The 15,294-nt window shown below is 42.4% G+C and overlaps 4 protein-coding genes and 1 long non-coding RNA gene across 10 annotated transcripts in view; 2 read left to right on the top strand and 3 right to left on the bottom strand.

The window, feature by feature from the left end:
• Positions 1 to 2,627, top strand: part of LOC108951676 (uncharacterized) — a 4,859-nt gene extending 2,232 nt beyond the window's left edge. For 3 of the 6 annotated variants that reach the window (XR_010481142.1, XR_010481143.1, XR_010481141.1), the window contains 4 exons: positions 1 to 1,622; positions 1,702 to 1,768; positions 1,854 to 2,008; positions 2,112 to 2,627. The exon at positions 1 to 1,622 is cut by the window's left edge. This is a non-coding gene — a long non-coding RNA (uncharacterized LOC108951676). The remainder of the gene's footprint in view (positions 1,623 to 1,701; positions 1,769 to 1,853; positions 2,009 to 2,111) is intronic. The other 3 variants (XR_010481144.1, XR_010481145.1, XR_001976190.2) reach the window with 2 other exon arrangements.
• Positions 2,628 to 2,769: 142 nt separating this feature from the next.
• Positions 2,770 to 4,159, bottom strand: LOC135597169 (B3 domain-containing protein Os11g0156000-like). The gene is made up of 2 exons (XM_065089757.1): positions 3,352 to 4,159; positions 2,770 to 3,285 (listed from the first exon to the last, which is right to left on the bottom strand). The coding sequence occupies exons 1-2, from the start codon at positions 3,857 to 3,859 to the stop codon at positions 3,197 to 3,199; spliced, it is 597 nt and encodes a 198-aa protein (XP_064945829.1). The 5' UTR covers positions 3,860 to 4,159; the 3' UTR covers positions 2,770 to 3,196.
• A 131-nt stretch (positions 4,160 to 4,290) lies between these two features.
• On the bottom strand, positions 4,291 to 7,172 carry LOC135597168 (uncharacterized). Its single transcript, XM_065089755.1, has 11 exons — positions 6,793 to 7,172; positions 6,533 to 6,719; positions 6,312 to 6,445; positions 6,125 to 6,237; positions 5,894 to 6,011; positions 5,662 to 5,823; positions 5,434 to 5,589; positions 5,260 to 5,339; positions 5,146 to 5,195; positions 4,786 to 5,073; positions 4,291 to 4,543 (listed from the first exon to the last, which is right to left on the bottom strand). The coding sequence occupies exons 1-10, from the start codon at positions 7,153 to 7,155 to the stop codon at positions 4,946 to 4,948; spliced, it is 1,491 nt and encodes a 496-aa protein (XP_064945827.1). The 5' UTR covers positions 7,156 to 7,172; the 3' UTR covers positions 4,291 to 4,543; positions 4,786 to 4,945.
• A 1,740-nt stretch (positions 7,173 to 8,912) lies between these two features.
• LOC135596587 (protein GL2-INTERACTING REPRESSOR 1-like) lies at positions 8,913 to 9,828 on the top strand. The gene is made up of 2 exons (XM_065088644.1): positions 8,913 to 9,239; positions 9,327 to 9,828. Exons 1-2 carry the CDS (start codon positions 9,163 to 9,165, stop codon positions 9,670 to 9,672), a joined length of 423 nt encoding a protein of 140 aa, XP_064944716.1. The 5' UTR covers positions 8,913 to 9,162; the 3' UTR covers positions 9,673 to 9,828.
• Positions 9,829 to 12,525: 2,697 nt separating this feature from the next.
• LOC103971286 (E3 ubiquitin-protein ligase PUB23) lies at positions 12,526 to 13,935 on the bottom strand. Its single transcript, XM_009385280.3, has one exon. It carries the CDS (start codon positions 13,853 to 13,855, stop codon positions 12,641 to 12,643), a length of 1,215 nt encoding a protein of 404 aa, XP_009383555.2. The 5' UTR covers positions 13,856 to 13,935; the 3' UTR covers positions 12,526 to 12,640.
• Between the last annotated feature and the right edge of the window lie 1,359 nt (positions 13,936 to 15,294).

Here is a 15,294-nt window from a genome sequence, read left to right as displayed (position 1 = left end):
CCCTTAATGTAATCTGTAGAAGTCCATCCACAGTTTATATTTGATCTCATATTTATGTTTAGCAAAAGAATTCACTGGTATACATTAGAGGAAGGAAATATCTATTGTTAGATTGAGAAATGGCAACATTGCTATCTTGAAGCTTATATTTTAGACTCGACGTATTAATGTTGGATAAAAAATTTTAAAATATGACAAGCTTTTTAGTCATACTTTTATGTTCTTGATTAGTATGACAAATATCTTACTTCGTTACTCTGCTTTTGCTGTCAACTCTGTTGAAATGGTGATTTATTCTGTCTTTATTCATCTGCACCTTCCTCTACTTATTCTGACTTTTTATTTAGCTCCAAAAGCGAGTTTCATGGTGGCTATGCACAGTGCTTCTTTGGAAGGAAGCTCCTGTTTGTAAAAATTTGTTCTCTTCATTCTTCAGTTTTGATTACTAACTTTTACAATCTTTTAATTTATCATCCAGATATTTTAGATGTTGGCCCCTATTTCCTCTTTTGATGAGCTGATCATTTGCCTTCATGAAGGAGATAAATTACTGTGTGAGGGGACAATCAAAAGTTGTGCACCCTTCTGCAGAAGTTTTGCCACCCTGTCAGACCATTTCAACGTGAAACTAGGATCCTCTTTCACAATTAGGTAAACAACCAAGCTAACAGAGTCCCCAATTATATTAAGCTCAGGATGTTATGTGGGTTTCTAAGCCATCTTTTTCCATCTGAGTTGGACTAACATTGACTATCTTATATGTAGAACAGGCAAGAATCTTAAATTTGTGACTTTTGTATCTCAAGTATGATGTTTATGCAGATGTAATTTATTGATCTACATGAGCTACAACTTTTGTGACCAATGAAGTTAGGGAATCAGGATTGCCAACCGAGCCCTGGATATATCCGTAGCGTGTTTCAACATGGTTCCAGTGTCCTGACTACTACATGTTTGCAACATTGGAAATGTAGCACAGTGGAGCATTTTTCCATGATCCATTATTGCCTTGAAATATTGGCATTATTGGAGGCACTTATAGTTTTCACTGTGATCTTGAATTAACAGAAGGAAATTTGAGCAGTTGGGTGATGGAAGCTTCATGGGTTGAACATCTAAGAACCAAGGAGAAGTTAAAGCAGTGTCCTTCATTAGGAGACTCTTCCATGTGTCAGGCAGAAGCATCATCCTCTCCTCTGTGACAATTGAGTCCCTCCAGAATCTATTTGTACTAATATTGAAGTTTAAATGCACAATCTTTTGTTTGTTCATGATTGAAAGCCCATTGGTCTCTTTAGTAGGATTGGGCTGATGGCATTCTGTCAGACGATAGTGATGAGGCATTATTGCCTGAGATGGTATATATGGGTTTCATCTACATGCAGGTCACTGAAGCATACACTATCTAAGATCTGCTACCGGCTGGAGATGCCTACACCTGTCGTCAGGAATAGGGACATTCATATTGGACGAAAGAAGCCTCTGTTTTCCATCTCTACTATGGAGTTAAACCATGTGAAGAGCATCAGTGTGCTGCTGAATATATCATCATATAACACTTGTTTCTTCCTCGTACTAGTAGAAAAACATCTGTAGAAGATGAAATGGATTCGCCAGAGGAGGTCATTTTATCATATAGTGTCTGTTTTTGCCTAATGGCTAAGCTTAAATGACCATAATTTTGTTTCTTTGTCATTGCAGGAATATGATTTCAGGACCTGTCAAAAAATGATGTCCATCTGAAGCCACAGACAGCTCTTTGAATACGGTATTTTCCTCTCCCTTTGTGTGTTTGTTTATCATTCGATGCCCTGCACTCGAGAGATTTTATTGATCAAACTAATCATGTTCAGGTATCAATCAATCAATCCAGAGCCATCAACGAATGCTGGCCTGCACATGGCTCACCTGGTCATCATCCGACATGATATCTTCCTGATGATACGGGGAGGATTGCTAGTCCTGAAAACTCGATCATGCTTGCCCTGTAATTGTGAGCTTCCTACAGGTGAACCTTGCATGACTCCTTTTATATGGAAAAGCTCATCCTTTCATCTCCTCCTTTATGTTATTTTACTGCCTGGTGATGTGTAAAGTTTTGGATGTTGCAGGCAGCTCGTCATCTAAAAGCCATCCTATCCTATCCTTCGCAGCCCAAGTTAAGACACTCGAAGAAGATTAGCGCTACTGGGGAAGAGAGAGAATCTAGCTTATTTTTCCTGGAACTTGTGATCTTTTTATGGAGCTTATAGTTTGCTGTTTCCGGTGCAGCCCCACTCGCTGATACAACTCTTCTTTCTTCCCCGGAGAACAAAAGGAGGAGACCGACTGTGCTGGTAGAATAAAAGCCGCATGGCCCGAGTCACATCATATGACTGTCGTCGTCTTCACTTCACTGCCTTCCCTTCATTCATGCGCTTCGACTTGAGGTACTTCCAAAAGGTCGTACGTTCGACGTCGAGACTTCCAATTTCATTTATAGTTCGAATTTATGACAATTATTGTATTCGAATCGATGGCCGATAGTGGGTGGTATTCGCATCTATTCACATCGTCCACATCATGCGTGAAGATTCTCATTATCATGTTGATCTATAATCAAATGTGTTTTTTGAATGATTAGTTAACTCGTCCGTAATCATCGGTGGTTATCTACAAAGACTGCTGCTATAGAAGTAAGATCACAAATCTAATATAATAAGGGATAGTTTTCGGATAAATTTTTAAGCCAGTTTATTCATAGATTTCTTTCCCAAGACTTCATATTTTGATTGAGAAAGGAAATTTAGTTCTTCCATCAACACATCAAAGACTGGAGTCAAATCCCTCACGCCCTTTCATTCAAGAGAAGGATACAGAAATCTCGGTTTAACTCTCATTACTATGAGACCCTTGCCGGAGGACCAGGGAAACTTGTTCTCTCTCTCTCTCTCTCTCTCTCTCTCTCTCGCTCGCTCGCTCGGCTTCCCTTTTTTTTTCGTGGATTTAAGAAAGAGCGGATGCTTGAAGAAAAAAGAGCAAAAACAACATCTTGAAGAGATGAGACAGCAGCAGCGTGCAATTGATTCCATCTGCTCGAAAGATGAGCCCTAGCTTTCTTGTTCATCATAATGTACAAGCTTGATCGACCGCTGACGTTGCTGAGAGCTGGAGGCAATGGCATGGCGGCGATGGAGCAGTGTGCGGAGTCTGGACCTCAGTTCAAGTTCACGCCGAACAATCTCAGCCGCTTCGAGTTAGCCGGTGCTTCCGCCGTGTTCTTCGCTGCTTCTTCCTCCCGATCGCCTGAACACGAACGCGAGGTTGAGAATTGTAGCGATTTAGCTCGGTTTCCAGGTCGCAGAAACGTACCGAGACATGAGTGGTTGCGACTGGGGCGCGCAGGCGGCGCGCCGGGCGCCGGAGGGCTCTCCTCCCGACCTTGGCGCCTGCACCCGATGTAGAGGCGGTCGCCGCCCGCTCGGAGGCGCTCGAAGAGAACGACGTCGCCAGCGTCGAGCTTCTTCTCCTTGACGAAGCGGCTCCAGCCTTTGGTGAGCACGTAGCTCTGGCTGCTGCTCCAGTAGGAGTAGCGGAACATCCACGGCTTGCCGGCCTCGTCCTCGAAGTTCAGCAACAGGTCCTTCTCGCCCGAGTCGCCGGCGAGTGGGAAGTACTTCTCCGCCTGCTGCTTCGGGATCACCAGCCTGTTGAGCTTCCCCACGTCGCTTGGGGTAAGAGACTTCTCGAACATGTGCTCCCGCTGACGACGGGGTTCGATCTGCTCTCCTCGGTAGGGATGGTGGCGGTAGTGCTGGTGGAGATTCACGGGTGGCTCCCAAGACCATGCTTCATGGTGATGGTCTGACACAGGATCCATGGTCACGTTCAGAAAGGCACAAAAGCTTGGGGATATGTGGAGACTGTTGCTAAGAACTTATAGCCTTACGAGGAACGATTGCAGCAAAAGATACACAGATATATGCAGTTGGTATTGTGAGCATAGAGTTCCCAAATCTAAAATATTCTATTAAGCTAAGGAGTTGAAGAATGATGACAGTGTGATGGTTCAGATGTGAGTGCCATCACTGTGTCCTCATCTCAACCATCTCCAGTGAGATCCAGGTAATGACATTCCATGTGGTATGTTGGGTCCGGTAAACTCCTGTGCTGCACCCTTTTATTGGTACATCTGCTACAATAAAAAAAACCAGGTTTGTTTTCTGTGTGTGTGTGTGTGTTGTGTTGTGTTGGAAGACATTATTTGTCTCAGGTATCTTACTGTTTGAATCGAAGCATTTGTGTTGGAACACACAGTATTTATCTTCAGTTGCATGTCAAAAATATCAAACGTCAAGAGACCACAAATGTAAGAAACGAACAGCTTCCAATACAATATAATGACTCTTCTCTTCACCATTTTCCAAAGGAGAAGCATTTCTTTGTCCCATCCTATTGATCCTGCATGCTGCGCTTCCACCATGGGCATCTGAGGTCCCGCACACCGACTCTTACATGCACATGCATGAATCGAGTAGTATCTTAGTATCTCTTGTAGTTTAGTCTGCAGGATATCGATGCTGGTGTGTGTCAGTGATCAGATGAGAGAAGGCTTGGAAATATTATTACTTTATCAGAGTTCATGGAAGTGTGAGGGACTCTGTTGGCTTTTCTTTGAGTGGTGGCTCAAGATGCATGAACTTGAACTATACTGTGTTCTTGTTTGTTTCTCTGTGTAATAAGGATCGGAGAGAAGGACTAGATGAGATGATAAAGATGACAAGGAGTGTTCATGGGCTTTTGTACCTTAGAGTTTTAGCCGCCACCTCTTTCTTTTGTCCTTCTCTTTCTCTCACATGCTAATGCAACTACTGTTCTTGCCAGAGTCAGGTTATGATTGAGATTCGAATGCTCATCATCTGTTTTTATTTTGAGGGAAAATGAGCTACAGAAAAGATAAGCATGTTTACAACTTTGAGTCTGCATAAAACTGGTTGGTCCATCCGGCTATGATGTTGATCTCTTTCCTCCTCACATTCTGTAGCCACATAGGGTCTTCCTTTGTGGAGTATCTGAGGTCCACATGGTGTGCCCCTGCCAAGAAACACAAACAGAGTCACATGTTAGGCTATTTAGAAAAGGGATGGAGATCAAAAGGAAGCATACCTTGAGGTACAACCATGGCTTTAAGGCTTGGGTTAAGAGACTTCAGCACGCTGCACATAGCGTACACCGTTTCAGTCCATCGACAGAGACAAAAAGGATGGATTGTGTTCTTACCCTCCACCGCTCCATGGATCCCTTAGCCCGTTGAAGAATATGATGTTGCTCCCGAACCTTTTCAACACCCTTGTGATGTCCTACGAGAGGCAACAAAAGGATTCAGATGTGAAGATTAGCAGCAGGAAATCGACAGTGATTGCATGTGTGGTGGTGGCGTCACGGTGGACTTACATGGCCACCGAACTCTGTGGTGATCCAGTGTGGCCTTGGAGCTACACCGTAGTATGATTCGCAGAACCTAGCGTTGTCGTCGTAACTATATTTGTTCGCAGGAAACATGCTCTCCTCTGATCTTCCCCCTGTTGGAAGAATCATCTCTGTGCATGACTGCGAAAAGAGCCATGCAGAGATGGGATATCAGCAGACCTAGACAGTGGAAAGACGAGAATTGCTCATCACCTGCCAATTCCATCCATCCGTGCCAACAGTATCATCCAACGAATCGGTGTCGATATCGAAGCATGTCGCTTTTCCAGTGTAGTTGTAGTATATGTTCATGGCCCCATATAATCTGGCAAAGGTATCATTACCAGATATCGGATCGTCGATGGCCTTGCACATCTGCAACGGTTTGAATCAGTAGAGAGAGCTGGAAGTTTAGAGGAAAGGTTTTACTGCAGATTCGGATGACCTGTTTCACGGGGTAAGCTGGGAGAGGGGTGAGGAAGTCTGAAACAGTGGGGTAATCCGTCATGGCGCCGTAAACTAAAGCCTCTTCGATCCATTGAGGCAAGTTTGAGACTTCATCACTGTGGAAGAAGAAGAAGATGATGATGATGATGAAGTCGTCGACTTAGCTCAGAATAATTAAGCCCAATGGCATCAAACTGGAGATGTGACAATGTATCATCCAGCTCCTTACGAGCATGTCTTGAATGCCTTGGCGAGCTTCTTAGGTCCTCCTGGTCGTGACAAGGTATCATCCAACTCCTTCCACGAACTCTTTATCGTTCTGTAGCAGCTTTCACTTTCACTCTGATATCATAGCACACAACTCATCACCAGAGAGAGAGAGAGAGAGAGAGACGGAGAGAGAGAGAGAAACAGACCCTGAAGTCATTGGTGACGATGTTGTAGAAGGTGTAAGGGGAGACGAGGTCATCGAACTGGAGAAGAGGAGCAGAAGATGCCAAGGCTCCAAGAACAACGTGTGGGTACTTCAACCTAAACCATGCAGCCAACACTGTGTGCATCATCAAAGATAAGTATGAGCTGTTGAATCCTCCCAACGCCCACAAGAAAAAGGAAGAAGATGATGTCAGACTCTTACTTCCTCCATAGGAGCCTCCGAACGCTACAACCGGAGAGTCTTCTGATGTCAGGTTCTTCTTCAGATCAATGATCAGCGTCGCGAAGTCCGCAATCGCCTGCGTGACGCACAAGTAACCGAGAGTGCTAGCGTTGCTGTAAGCCACATCTTCGCCGCCGAAAGGAATGGATTCCCCATAGTACCGATGCTGCGTTTGCCAGAAACAGATGAGACCATTCGATGCATCGATGACCAGCGTCGTCCTGCAAAATGGTACTGACCTCGATGAAGACCAATAGGGCCTTAAACGACGGCGCGATATCAAACATGAAGCCAGTGTTCTTGGCGAACAGCTCGATGCGGCCTTCGTTGCCGGTGTAGACGAAGATGGGCGACCCCTTGCCGCCCCAGTAGGTGTGGTTCACCAGGTACCTCTGCTGGAACTTGGCGTAGCTCTGCGGGTTGAAGTTGAAGTGATCCAGCGTCTGCGTGAAGTACCTCGTCTCGTACAGGCCGCTGCCGGAATACGTCTCCAACTCTCTTCGCCACTTGGGTTGACGAAGGCCGGCCGCCGTCGCATTACAGGCGTGGAAGAAGGGTGGAAGAAAGAAGAGGAAGAGAAGGGCGGCCCTGTTGGTGTCCATCTCGGACCTTGGAGGGATTACAGTGAAGACTAAGAAGCTTCCTCGATCATGGTGGTGGGCGAGAAAAGTTTATAGAGATGACGAGAACCGGTGCATGGGATTCAAAGAGGCCATGACGACGACGTGATCATGCAGTTGTGGGTTGTTCAGCGGACGGAGATCTTCGTTGGTTAAGGAGATGGTAGATGAGAAACGGAGAATAATATATATATATATATATATATATATATATATATATATATATATATATATATATATATATAAAGCTTAATAAGAAAGATTATGAATTCAAAGAATGGAGTTTAGAGATAAACTTTACTACAATATTAAAATTATTATTTTTACAATCCTCATAAGTTTTTACTTTAAATAAATATAATTAATAAAAAATATAACTAATTCAATTGATAGTGTTTTAACTAACTGACTCAATGATGTGAGACTTAATTAGATCGATGTCCGATCTTGTTCTAATAAATTACAATTTATTACTCTGCCATCTTCCTCAATCAAAATCATATTTACGTTAACTTGTTTCGGCAGTGAAGTTTCAGTAGGTTAGAAGGTACGGAGAACATTTTGCACCTATTGCTTAATGAAGCTTTGGAACTCAAAATCCTACAAATACCATTGAATATTTCCTTACGATAAGTACTTTTTAATTATATTAGATAAAAACCATAGTAAATAGATTCTATTGTAAAGAAAACGTAGTATTTAGTAAGTAATTTCATAATCACAGTAAATTCAAGGTTCAAGTATTATCTTTATATACAAATCCAAAACAAAGACTAATCTCTACAACTTTATCATAATAAAATATCATCAAAATATTATATAACTAATTCATCCTTCACTCCTCTCAATATGCACTACCCACATCGAGTAAATAATGATACTAGATATATATATATGGATCTACTTTGCATGGAGAAGCAAGCATATGCACTTCTCTCGGAAGCCATGAAGTCTTCTCCCATTGAATGCCCACATAAATATGTTGCTTGCAAGTTCATGAGAAATGAAGCCCTGGTCGTCCACCTTTAAATTTTGTTGCCTTTTGGGCCATCAATACCACCGCATCCCTATCATCTCTCCATGGACTTGCCTTGGCATCAAAGACGTGCACATGGAGCTTCCCCCCATCACTCATCTAATCACACCAAGCCACATAAAATATATGACCCATTCTACCTCAACTCACCTTAGTGCTCGAGTAATGTGACCACTCCCAAGTCAGTACTGGATTTTGTAATCCCCCATTCCTGCTCTTTGGGATTGGCTTGGGATGTGGAATCCATCAACTGTTCCACCACAGTACCTCCATCTCCATTAGAATACAAGCCCTACAAATATTTAGTGCATGGCCAATAACCTGCATGAGCTCTGCATGTCTACTATCTGGGCATGGAGATGATGAATTTTGACTGGAGATATATTTAGCCAAATCCCATTACAAGGTTCTGAAGAGGACGGTTTGTTTATGTTTCCTCGCTTGCATCAAACAAAGTACATTAATGGATTCTCATCACTTAGTCGCCAAGAGAAGACAACTATGTTTAATTGGCAGTAAATGCCCATTTGCTTAGGACGCTATATTTTAAGATCCATGCGTTAAGATCACCCTACACTTCGATGCCATATCGCACCAAATTGTAGGCTCCTCTTCTTCGCCCTTCCCGACAAGAAGAAGAAGAAGAAGAAGAAGAAGAAGAAGAAGAAGAAGAAGAAGAAGAAATAGAACTGATATGTGGAGTGCGAGGAGGAGGAGGAGGATGATGCGTACATAACAACATTGGGGTTTTGCTTGATTGATGATTGCAATTAATGTTCATTATCGAGTAAAGTTTGCAAGCTTAATGTAGTGCTATTATGTCTCCAATGCTAAACCCTGCAATCTTTATCTCAGTACTGAGAAGATGACAGTGAGTGAGCGGAAATAAACTAGTTTGTTGTTTTGTATTGAAGACGACCCTTTTGACCCCCTCGACTAGTCTATAAAATGGCATGGGAAGCTCATGGTGGTGTAGGTTCCATAGAAGCCTCTCTTCTGCTTCTGGCCTCGTTGAGCCCCGCCGCGAAAGGTTGGTGCTTCCTGCAGCTCTTCGAGGTGTCCTGTATCGGTAACTCACGGTGGTAGTGTTGCTACTCGTGGGCTGTTTCTGCCATAGGAGGAGGAGGAGGAGGATGAGCAGGCGCAGCGGCCACGGGGAGAGCCAGAAGCTGGACCTGAAGCTGAACCTGGCGTTGCCGACGAGGGGGGACACCTCTAGAAGGATGGCTACCACCGGCGGCGACGACTCCCCTCGTGGAACGTCCTCCCCCAGCTCCTGCCTGTCGTCGGAGGCAGACAGCCCCGAGGGGCCGTCGATGGTGCTCGCCGGCTGTCCACGCTGCCTCATGTACGTCATGCTCCCCGGGGATGATCCCAAGTGCCCCAAGTGCAAGAGCGCCGTCCTCCTCGACTTCCTCCATGACACCACCACCACCACCACCAAGAAGTCCAGGAAGACCTGAGTCCCCCCTGCACCTGCTACCGTTCCTTCCATGAGAAAGATTATCTTCTCTATTCTCCCTCCTAGCTTTCCTTCTCTTTTTGCTTCAGCTGATGTAAGATGTGCTAATCTTCTCCATATCATGCATCTAATCCAAGTCGCGTGTTGTTTCTCATGAGGCAAATACTTGCTTGATTTAGAGAGAGAGAGAGAGAGAGAGAGAGAGAGAGAGAGAGAAACGGTGGGCTATTTTGGAACGCAAGACAATAAAAATCAAATAAATGCAACAGTAATTGAGACGGTTGAGAATAATGGGGAAGAATTACGTCAGATGATAAATACCATTTAATTCCACCCTCACCTCTTCCTCTTCCTTCTTCAACCTTTACTTCCTCCCTTTGAATACATACAAAGGGAACATAATTGCACCACTTCAGTTCGAGCCCCGTGAGGGTCTTATCCCACCACCACCACCACCACCACCACCACAATACAATAATACTCTTACCGCCCCTCAAGGAGCAATGACTACTTCTCTTGGCCACATCACGTCACCCCCCATAAAGAACAAACCCTCATGCTTCCCAAACGAAGTGGAGAAGACACTCATCTATAGCATATTAATTAAATACGCCATACAAATATCACATACAACATTAAATCCCTAATTATCATTTTTTTTCAAAAGATAAATAAATAACGAAGATGTAAATTCGAGTCCAAAATCTTATGACCGAATTTTTGTTAAAAGAATATATTATCTAATTTATATTCTTAAGACTCGAACAACTTAAAACAATATTTCTTATCCACAAATTAATGTATAAAAACATTTGAAAGATTAGTTACATATAATAAATGAAGATCATTGCATTTAAAAATTTATGTGTGTGTTTAAAAGAGGTATAATATTAATTTATATTTGTAATGTTCTCCATATAATATAATATAATATTTATATTTGTAATGTCATCACTTTCTTTAGCTCTTTAGCAAGTTACATGTTGGTCATACAAGTAATAACAATATGATTGATTATTCAGTGAATCAAAATCCATAACATACATAAAATACAATTCAAAATTTAAAAGGTTCGTATATCTTAACATACAAACTTTTTCTTCACGAATAATTAAATATAATTTCGATATGAGATATAATAATAACTTTATTTAAGATGGTATAAGCATGTGCTTAAGGAGACATATAGATGTTATAATTAAATGATATGAAATAATTACTATTAGTGATAAAAACTATATTAGAAACTATAAATAAAATTTAAAAATACTCTTAGTCTATTTAAGAATATGATTATTTACAAATCGATCCCAAATATCTTAGATATTATTTGATATTATTATTGTTGTCTCATAATTGTTGGGGATAAATACAATTTATATCCTAAATCACATAAAAAGAAACATTATCTACTCCTCGCCATCGTCCCCCCAAGAGAGAGAGAGAGACGGATTACAGTATGACTTACGTTAACATTCACAGACATAAACACATAAACCTATTTAAGAAAAAGCTATATAAACCACGCCATAACTATTCTCGAATTCTAATAAAGTTGAATCCAATATTTCAATTAGAAATATATAAAATGTAGATCGTGATGGATCGTCTGATCATGGTGATGTGGAGGCTAACTACTCTAAAATCCTACTAAGAACAAAGAATACCTGAGACGAAACTGGTCTTCATGAATCAATCATACTGTGAACGGGTGTGAATGCATGTTCTATCTTATATATATGTTTGTGGAAATGAGTGATGTCAAGCATGAAGCCTTATCTATGATGGATTGGATTAAATATTCTGAGATGCCAACGAGTGAGCATTACGAGATCTCAACAACACAAGTCTATGATTGATGGGTTGATGAATAGTTCATCCGGCTAACCTTGAGAGATAAAATAAAAGAAAAAAAACACCAAAAATATCCTTTAATAATCAAGTCAGTTTTCGAGTGTCGAAAACTCAAAGATGATAGTATTCGTTCAATAAGTTCAGAATAAAAATGAACATGAGACTGCTGCTTGCTATATGTAGTATTAGTCTTATGAGTAATTATCAATTTAATGAAAAAAAATATTCTAAGTGTAATTAATGCTACTATAGCATATTCAGCAGATTCTCTATCATCCATTATGTCTAGTAGTAGGGGTTGAATGAACTTTTGATAATAAAAATAATTATTATTATATCAATATGTTTAAGAAAAAAAGTTTAAGGATGATATTGAAATGAGCAAAATATATTTGTTACCAATTGTGTGATTTCTTGGAAAACGCTCTTGGTTTAGTGTTTTTCAAATAATATCTCCAGAAATTCTCGAAGTCACATTGTTAAAAATCGGGTTATTTATCGGAAAAAGCGATTATACTTTTTTTTACCCAAAAAAAAAGTTATCATTTCACGTTCTATTCTCGAACTTCTATTTATAGTGGTTTTTCTATTGGTATGATTCAATAAGTTAAGAATAGTTCAATGAAATAAAGTAAACCAAAGCAACAATAAAAAAATACATTTACATTATATTGAAATTGAAAAATTAGAACATATTCTGGAAAACATAAAAAATGCATACCCAAGTCTCTATTTTTAAATAATATTTAATTTTATATAGATATTAAAATATGTGAAAAATAAGAAAAAAATTATTCTAGAATTGTATTTGAAAGTATAAATGTGTCAATGAAATGTATGTTGAATGTGTCTAAGTTATTTTTGTAATTTTGTATTATTATTGTGCTTAAATTTGAATATGTATATATAGTGTGTGTGTGTGTGTGTATGTGTATATATATATATTTTTTTTTATGTATATATGAATGAATGAACGAACGTATTGAATGAATAGGGCATAGAAAGATGTGAAAGAGTGTATTGATATTGAATGGCGTATATATGACAGTAATATACATTTGTTTGGGTAGATTCACATCCAAAGAAGACATTAAGAGCAGATATGCTGATGCCAATCAAGTATATCTCGACAACAAATAGGAATGGAGGCAAGGAGAGTCCTTCCACACCCCAGAGTGCAACCTAAGAACCAACCTCGCCTTCTCCTTCACGGAGTCTGGGCAGTTTGCTTGGAGAACTAAGCACAGCTTGGAGACAGCCCCCAGACTCATCATCTCCTGCAGCACCTCGGTGGTGGCGGAGTACCTGCACAGCGACCACAGAATCCTGACCCCTTGATCGTCCGCCAGCGACGAGACACGGAGGATCCTCTTCGAGACAGTCGCGATGCCGGCGGCATGGCCCACGAGCTCAGCCCTTCCGTCTGCGGTTGTGCACAGTTGATTCAGCAACCCCAGGTTGATCTCCGTCGTCCTCTTGTCCGGCGCCGTCAGCTCAAGCTCCACGATCTCCTTCACTCCGCCGGCCTCTACTATCTTGATCCGATTCCTTCCCCATGCGGCAGCATGTAGCAGGACCTGCAGCGCGGCTTTGGTTCCTCGCTGCGAGATCCGATCGCGGACGAGGGATAACACAGCTTGGAAGAAATCGGGAGTCAGTTGCTCTAACACTCTCGAATCTGCAGCCTCGATCACGGACTTCAAGACCACAGTTGCCGTCGATCTAACGTCGCGGTCGTCGCCCGCTCCATGATGCAGGATCCATGTCATCGAGTCGATGATGCGGCGATCGCCGTCGACAATGGGTTTCAAGTCATCAGGAGATGCTCGTAGGGAGTCGAGGACACCGAGAGCTACGTCGATCCGATCCATCTGTTTCCGCTCGGTGCATGTATTGATCACGTCCACCATCGCACCGGCGACGCCATACTGCAGCATGCACCGGCGGTTGCTCTCGTTCTCACGAGCAAGCGCAGCGATCAGATTCAGGGAGTCGAGCTGCAGCCGAGGGGCGGAGAGGCCGTGGACGAGCTTGCGGATGCCGGGTCCGTCGACCGGGGCTCTCGGCGTGGGAATCCGCTCCACCCCACGGGAGGCATTGACGACGCACCAGGCCTGGATGAGTCGGCGAAGGGTGTGGTTGGGTGTGAGGTCGGAGTCTCTCGGTAGTGGCTGCTTCGTCACCGGGCACATCGGATGGTCATCGACGAGGAGCCACCGCTCGATGCTCTCGCGGTCGTACGTCATGCCGGTGATGGTGGTGACGGGGTCCTTCATGATCTGAAGCGATATAGGACAGGTGAAGTATTGAGGGACTTCCACGGAATCCATGCTTTCTTCCCTTCTTCCTTCCTTCCTTGGAGATGATAGAGAGAAGGAAGCCTATATCTAAGACCACAGAAAGGGAGATGAGCGGAGAAAATTCCACGAGGCGACTTTAATTCGGTCATAGAATGGAACTCCCGCTTTTAATACCTTTGACCGGAGGAACATGCCGTCTGAATTCATTGACACGTAGTAAATTTACAGTTTCTAATAGAATCAAGCCGTATGAATTCATATAAGGAGTCAAAGTCCACAAAGGGTAGCTGTCAGTAGCCGTCTCCTTCTCTCCATCCCTGCATTCAATAGCAGCCAACTCGTTGTCTCTTCTCGTCACAGTCATGGCTCTTCCAACCGCGCCAGGCGCCGTCTTTCCAACGCAGACTGCGGTGTCATCGTTCCCATTCCCTTCTTGGACCGGTCAAATCCTCCACGCCTACCTCATCTTTCTCCTACTGCTCGTGTTCATTGCTCGAGTCATCTGTTTTAGAGGGTGCAGTTTCTCTAACTTTTGCTTGTTCATGAAGGCATTGCCATCGTCTTCGGCAGAGTGAAGAAGGAAGCTGTTAGCTTTATCCCACCGCGTTCTGTCGCTCGTTTCGAGGAATCCATACACCTTTAGTGTAATTATCGTGGATTCGAGTTGGTCGGATCAAACCCGATAACGCCCGTCGGACGTGTTTCTTTCGATTTGTGATCACTATTTTCGTGCTTATGTGTGTCTCTTTAAAGAGTTAGGTTAGGCTTACAAGCTGGCTAATTACATAATATCATATGTAGTTACCTATTTTTAATGTCTCCATTCCTATACTTTATTTTATAGTTACAAAAGTAAAATATTTAAGTTCATTTATCTTAACAATATTAGTTTTACCAAAGAAAACACGAGAACAAAAGATAAAAAGATAATTTTAACATTCGGTGACAGACGGTATCGATAGTAGCAAATGACGGCATCGATGCTAATGTAGTTGCCTGGACACTTCTAACGACGATAAGGATTGCTCTCACCACGGTGCCACCCACTTCCACAAGGCGTGCACCGTCCTGTCACAGACAAACTTCTAAACAGGATGTTTGATGTAATGCTTATGTATGTCCGTATCTTTTGGTATGTTCATGTCTTGTACAACATGTAGAGGGACGGTCGAATGCTTAATAGTCTCATTTTAGTTGGGTTGGTGGCCGGCCTCTTTAGGCTTGTAAATAAAGGTTGTGTCATGTGGACACGTGAGAGAGATTTTTGATCTATAATGGACCATTTTACCCCTTTGTTATGCAACTGCTCAGAGCTTGTAAAGTCTGTTTGTAATTTGCATTGTCTATGAAGTATTTTTCGGAGATGTTTGCTTGTGGATCTCGATTGAGGCGTTCTCTCTAACCCGTTCTCTCTTTTGTTGGTCCTAAGGGACAATGGGAGGCTTCGGGGAGGCTGACCTTTATGGACG

The sequence above is a fragment of the Musa acuminata genome, chromosome BXJ1-11, assembly GCF_036884655.1.
Source record: "Musa acuminata AAA Group cultivar baxijiao chromosome BXJ1-11, Cavendish_Baxijiao_AAA, whole genome shotgun sequence".
In the NCBI taxonomy this organism is placed as follows: domain Eukaryota; kingdom Viridiplantae; phylum Streptophyta; class Magnoliopsida; order Zingiberales; family Musaceae; genus Musa; species Musa acuminata.
The sequence above is the reverse complement of the archived record's forward strand: the minus strand, read 5'-3'. Positions and strand labels throughout refer to the sequence as shown.

Excerpts from the sequence above, each read along its gene's own strand:
- LOC135596587 (XM_065088644.1), top strand. The coding sequence starts at position 9,163 with ATGGGAAGCTCATGGTGGTGTAGGTTCCATAGAAGCCTCTCTTCTGCT. Across the intron at positions 9,240-9,326 it reads GTTGAGCCCCGCCGCGAAAG|GAGGAGGAGGAGGAGGATGA; the intron begins GTTGGTGCTTCC and ends TTTCTGCCATAG.
- LOC135597169 (XM_065089757.1), bottom strand. The coding sequence starts at position 3,859 with ATGGATCCTGTGTCAGACCATCACCATGAAGCATGGTCTTGGGAGCCA. Across the intron at positions 3,286-3,351 it reads TCGCAACCACTCATGTCTCG|GCGATCGGGAGGAAGAAGCA; the intron begins GTACGTTTCTGC and ends GTTCGTGTTCAG.
- LOC103971286 (XM_009385280.3), bottom strand. The coding sequence starts at position 13,855 with ATGGATTCCGTGGAAGTCCCTCAATACTTCACCTGTCCTATATCGCTT.
- LOC135597168 (XM_065089755.1), bottom strand. The coding sequence starts at position 7,155 with ATGGACACCAACAGGGCCGCCCTTCTCTTCCTCTTCTTTCTTCCACCC. Across the intron at positions 5,196-5,259 it reads GATCCATGGAGCGGTGGAGG|CGTGCTGAAGTCTCTTAACC; the intron begins GTAAGAACACAA and ends CGCTATGTGCAG. Across the intron at positions 5,074-5,145 it reads AGCCATGGTTGTACCTCAAG|GGGCACACCATGTGGACCTC; the intron begins GTATGCTTCCTT and ends GTTTCTTGGCAG.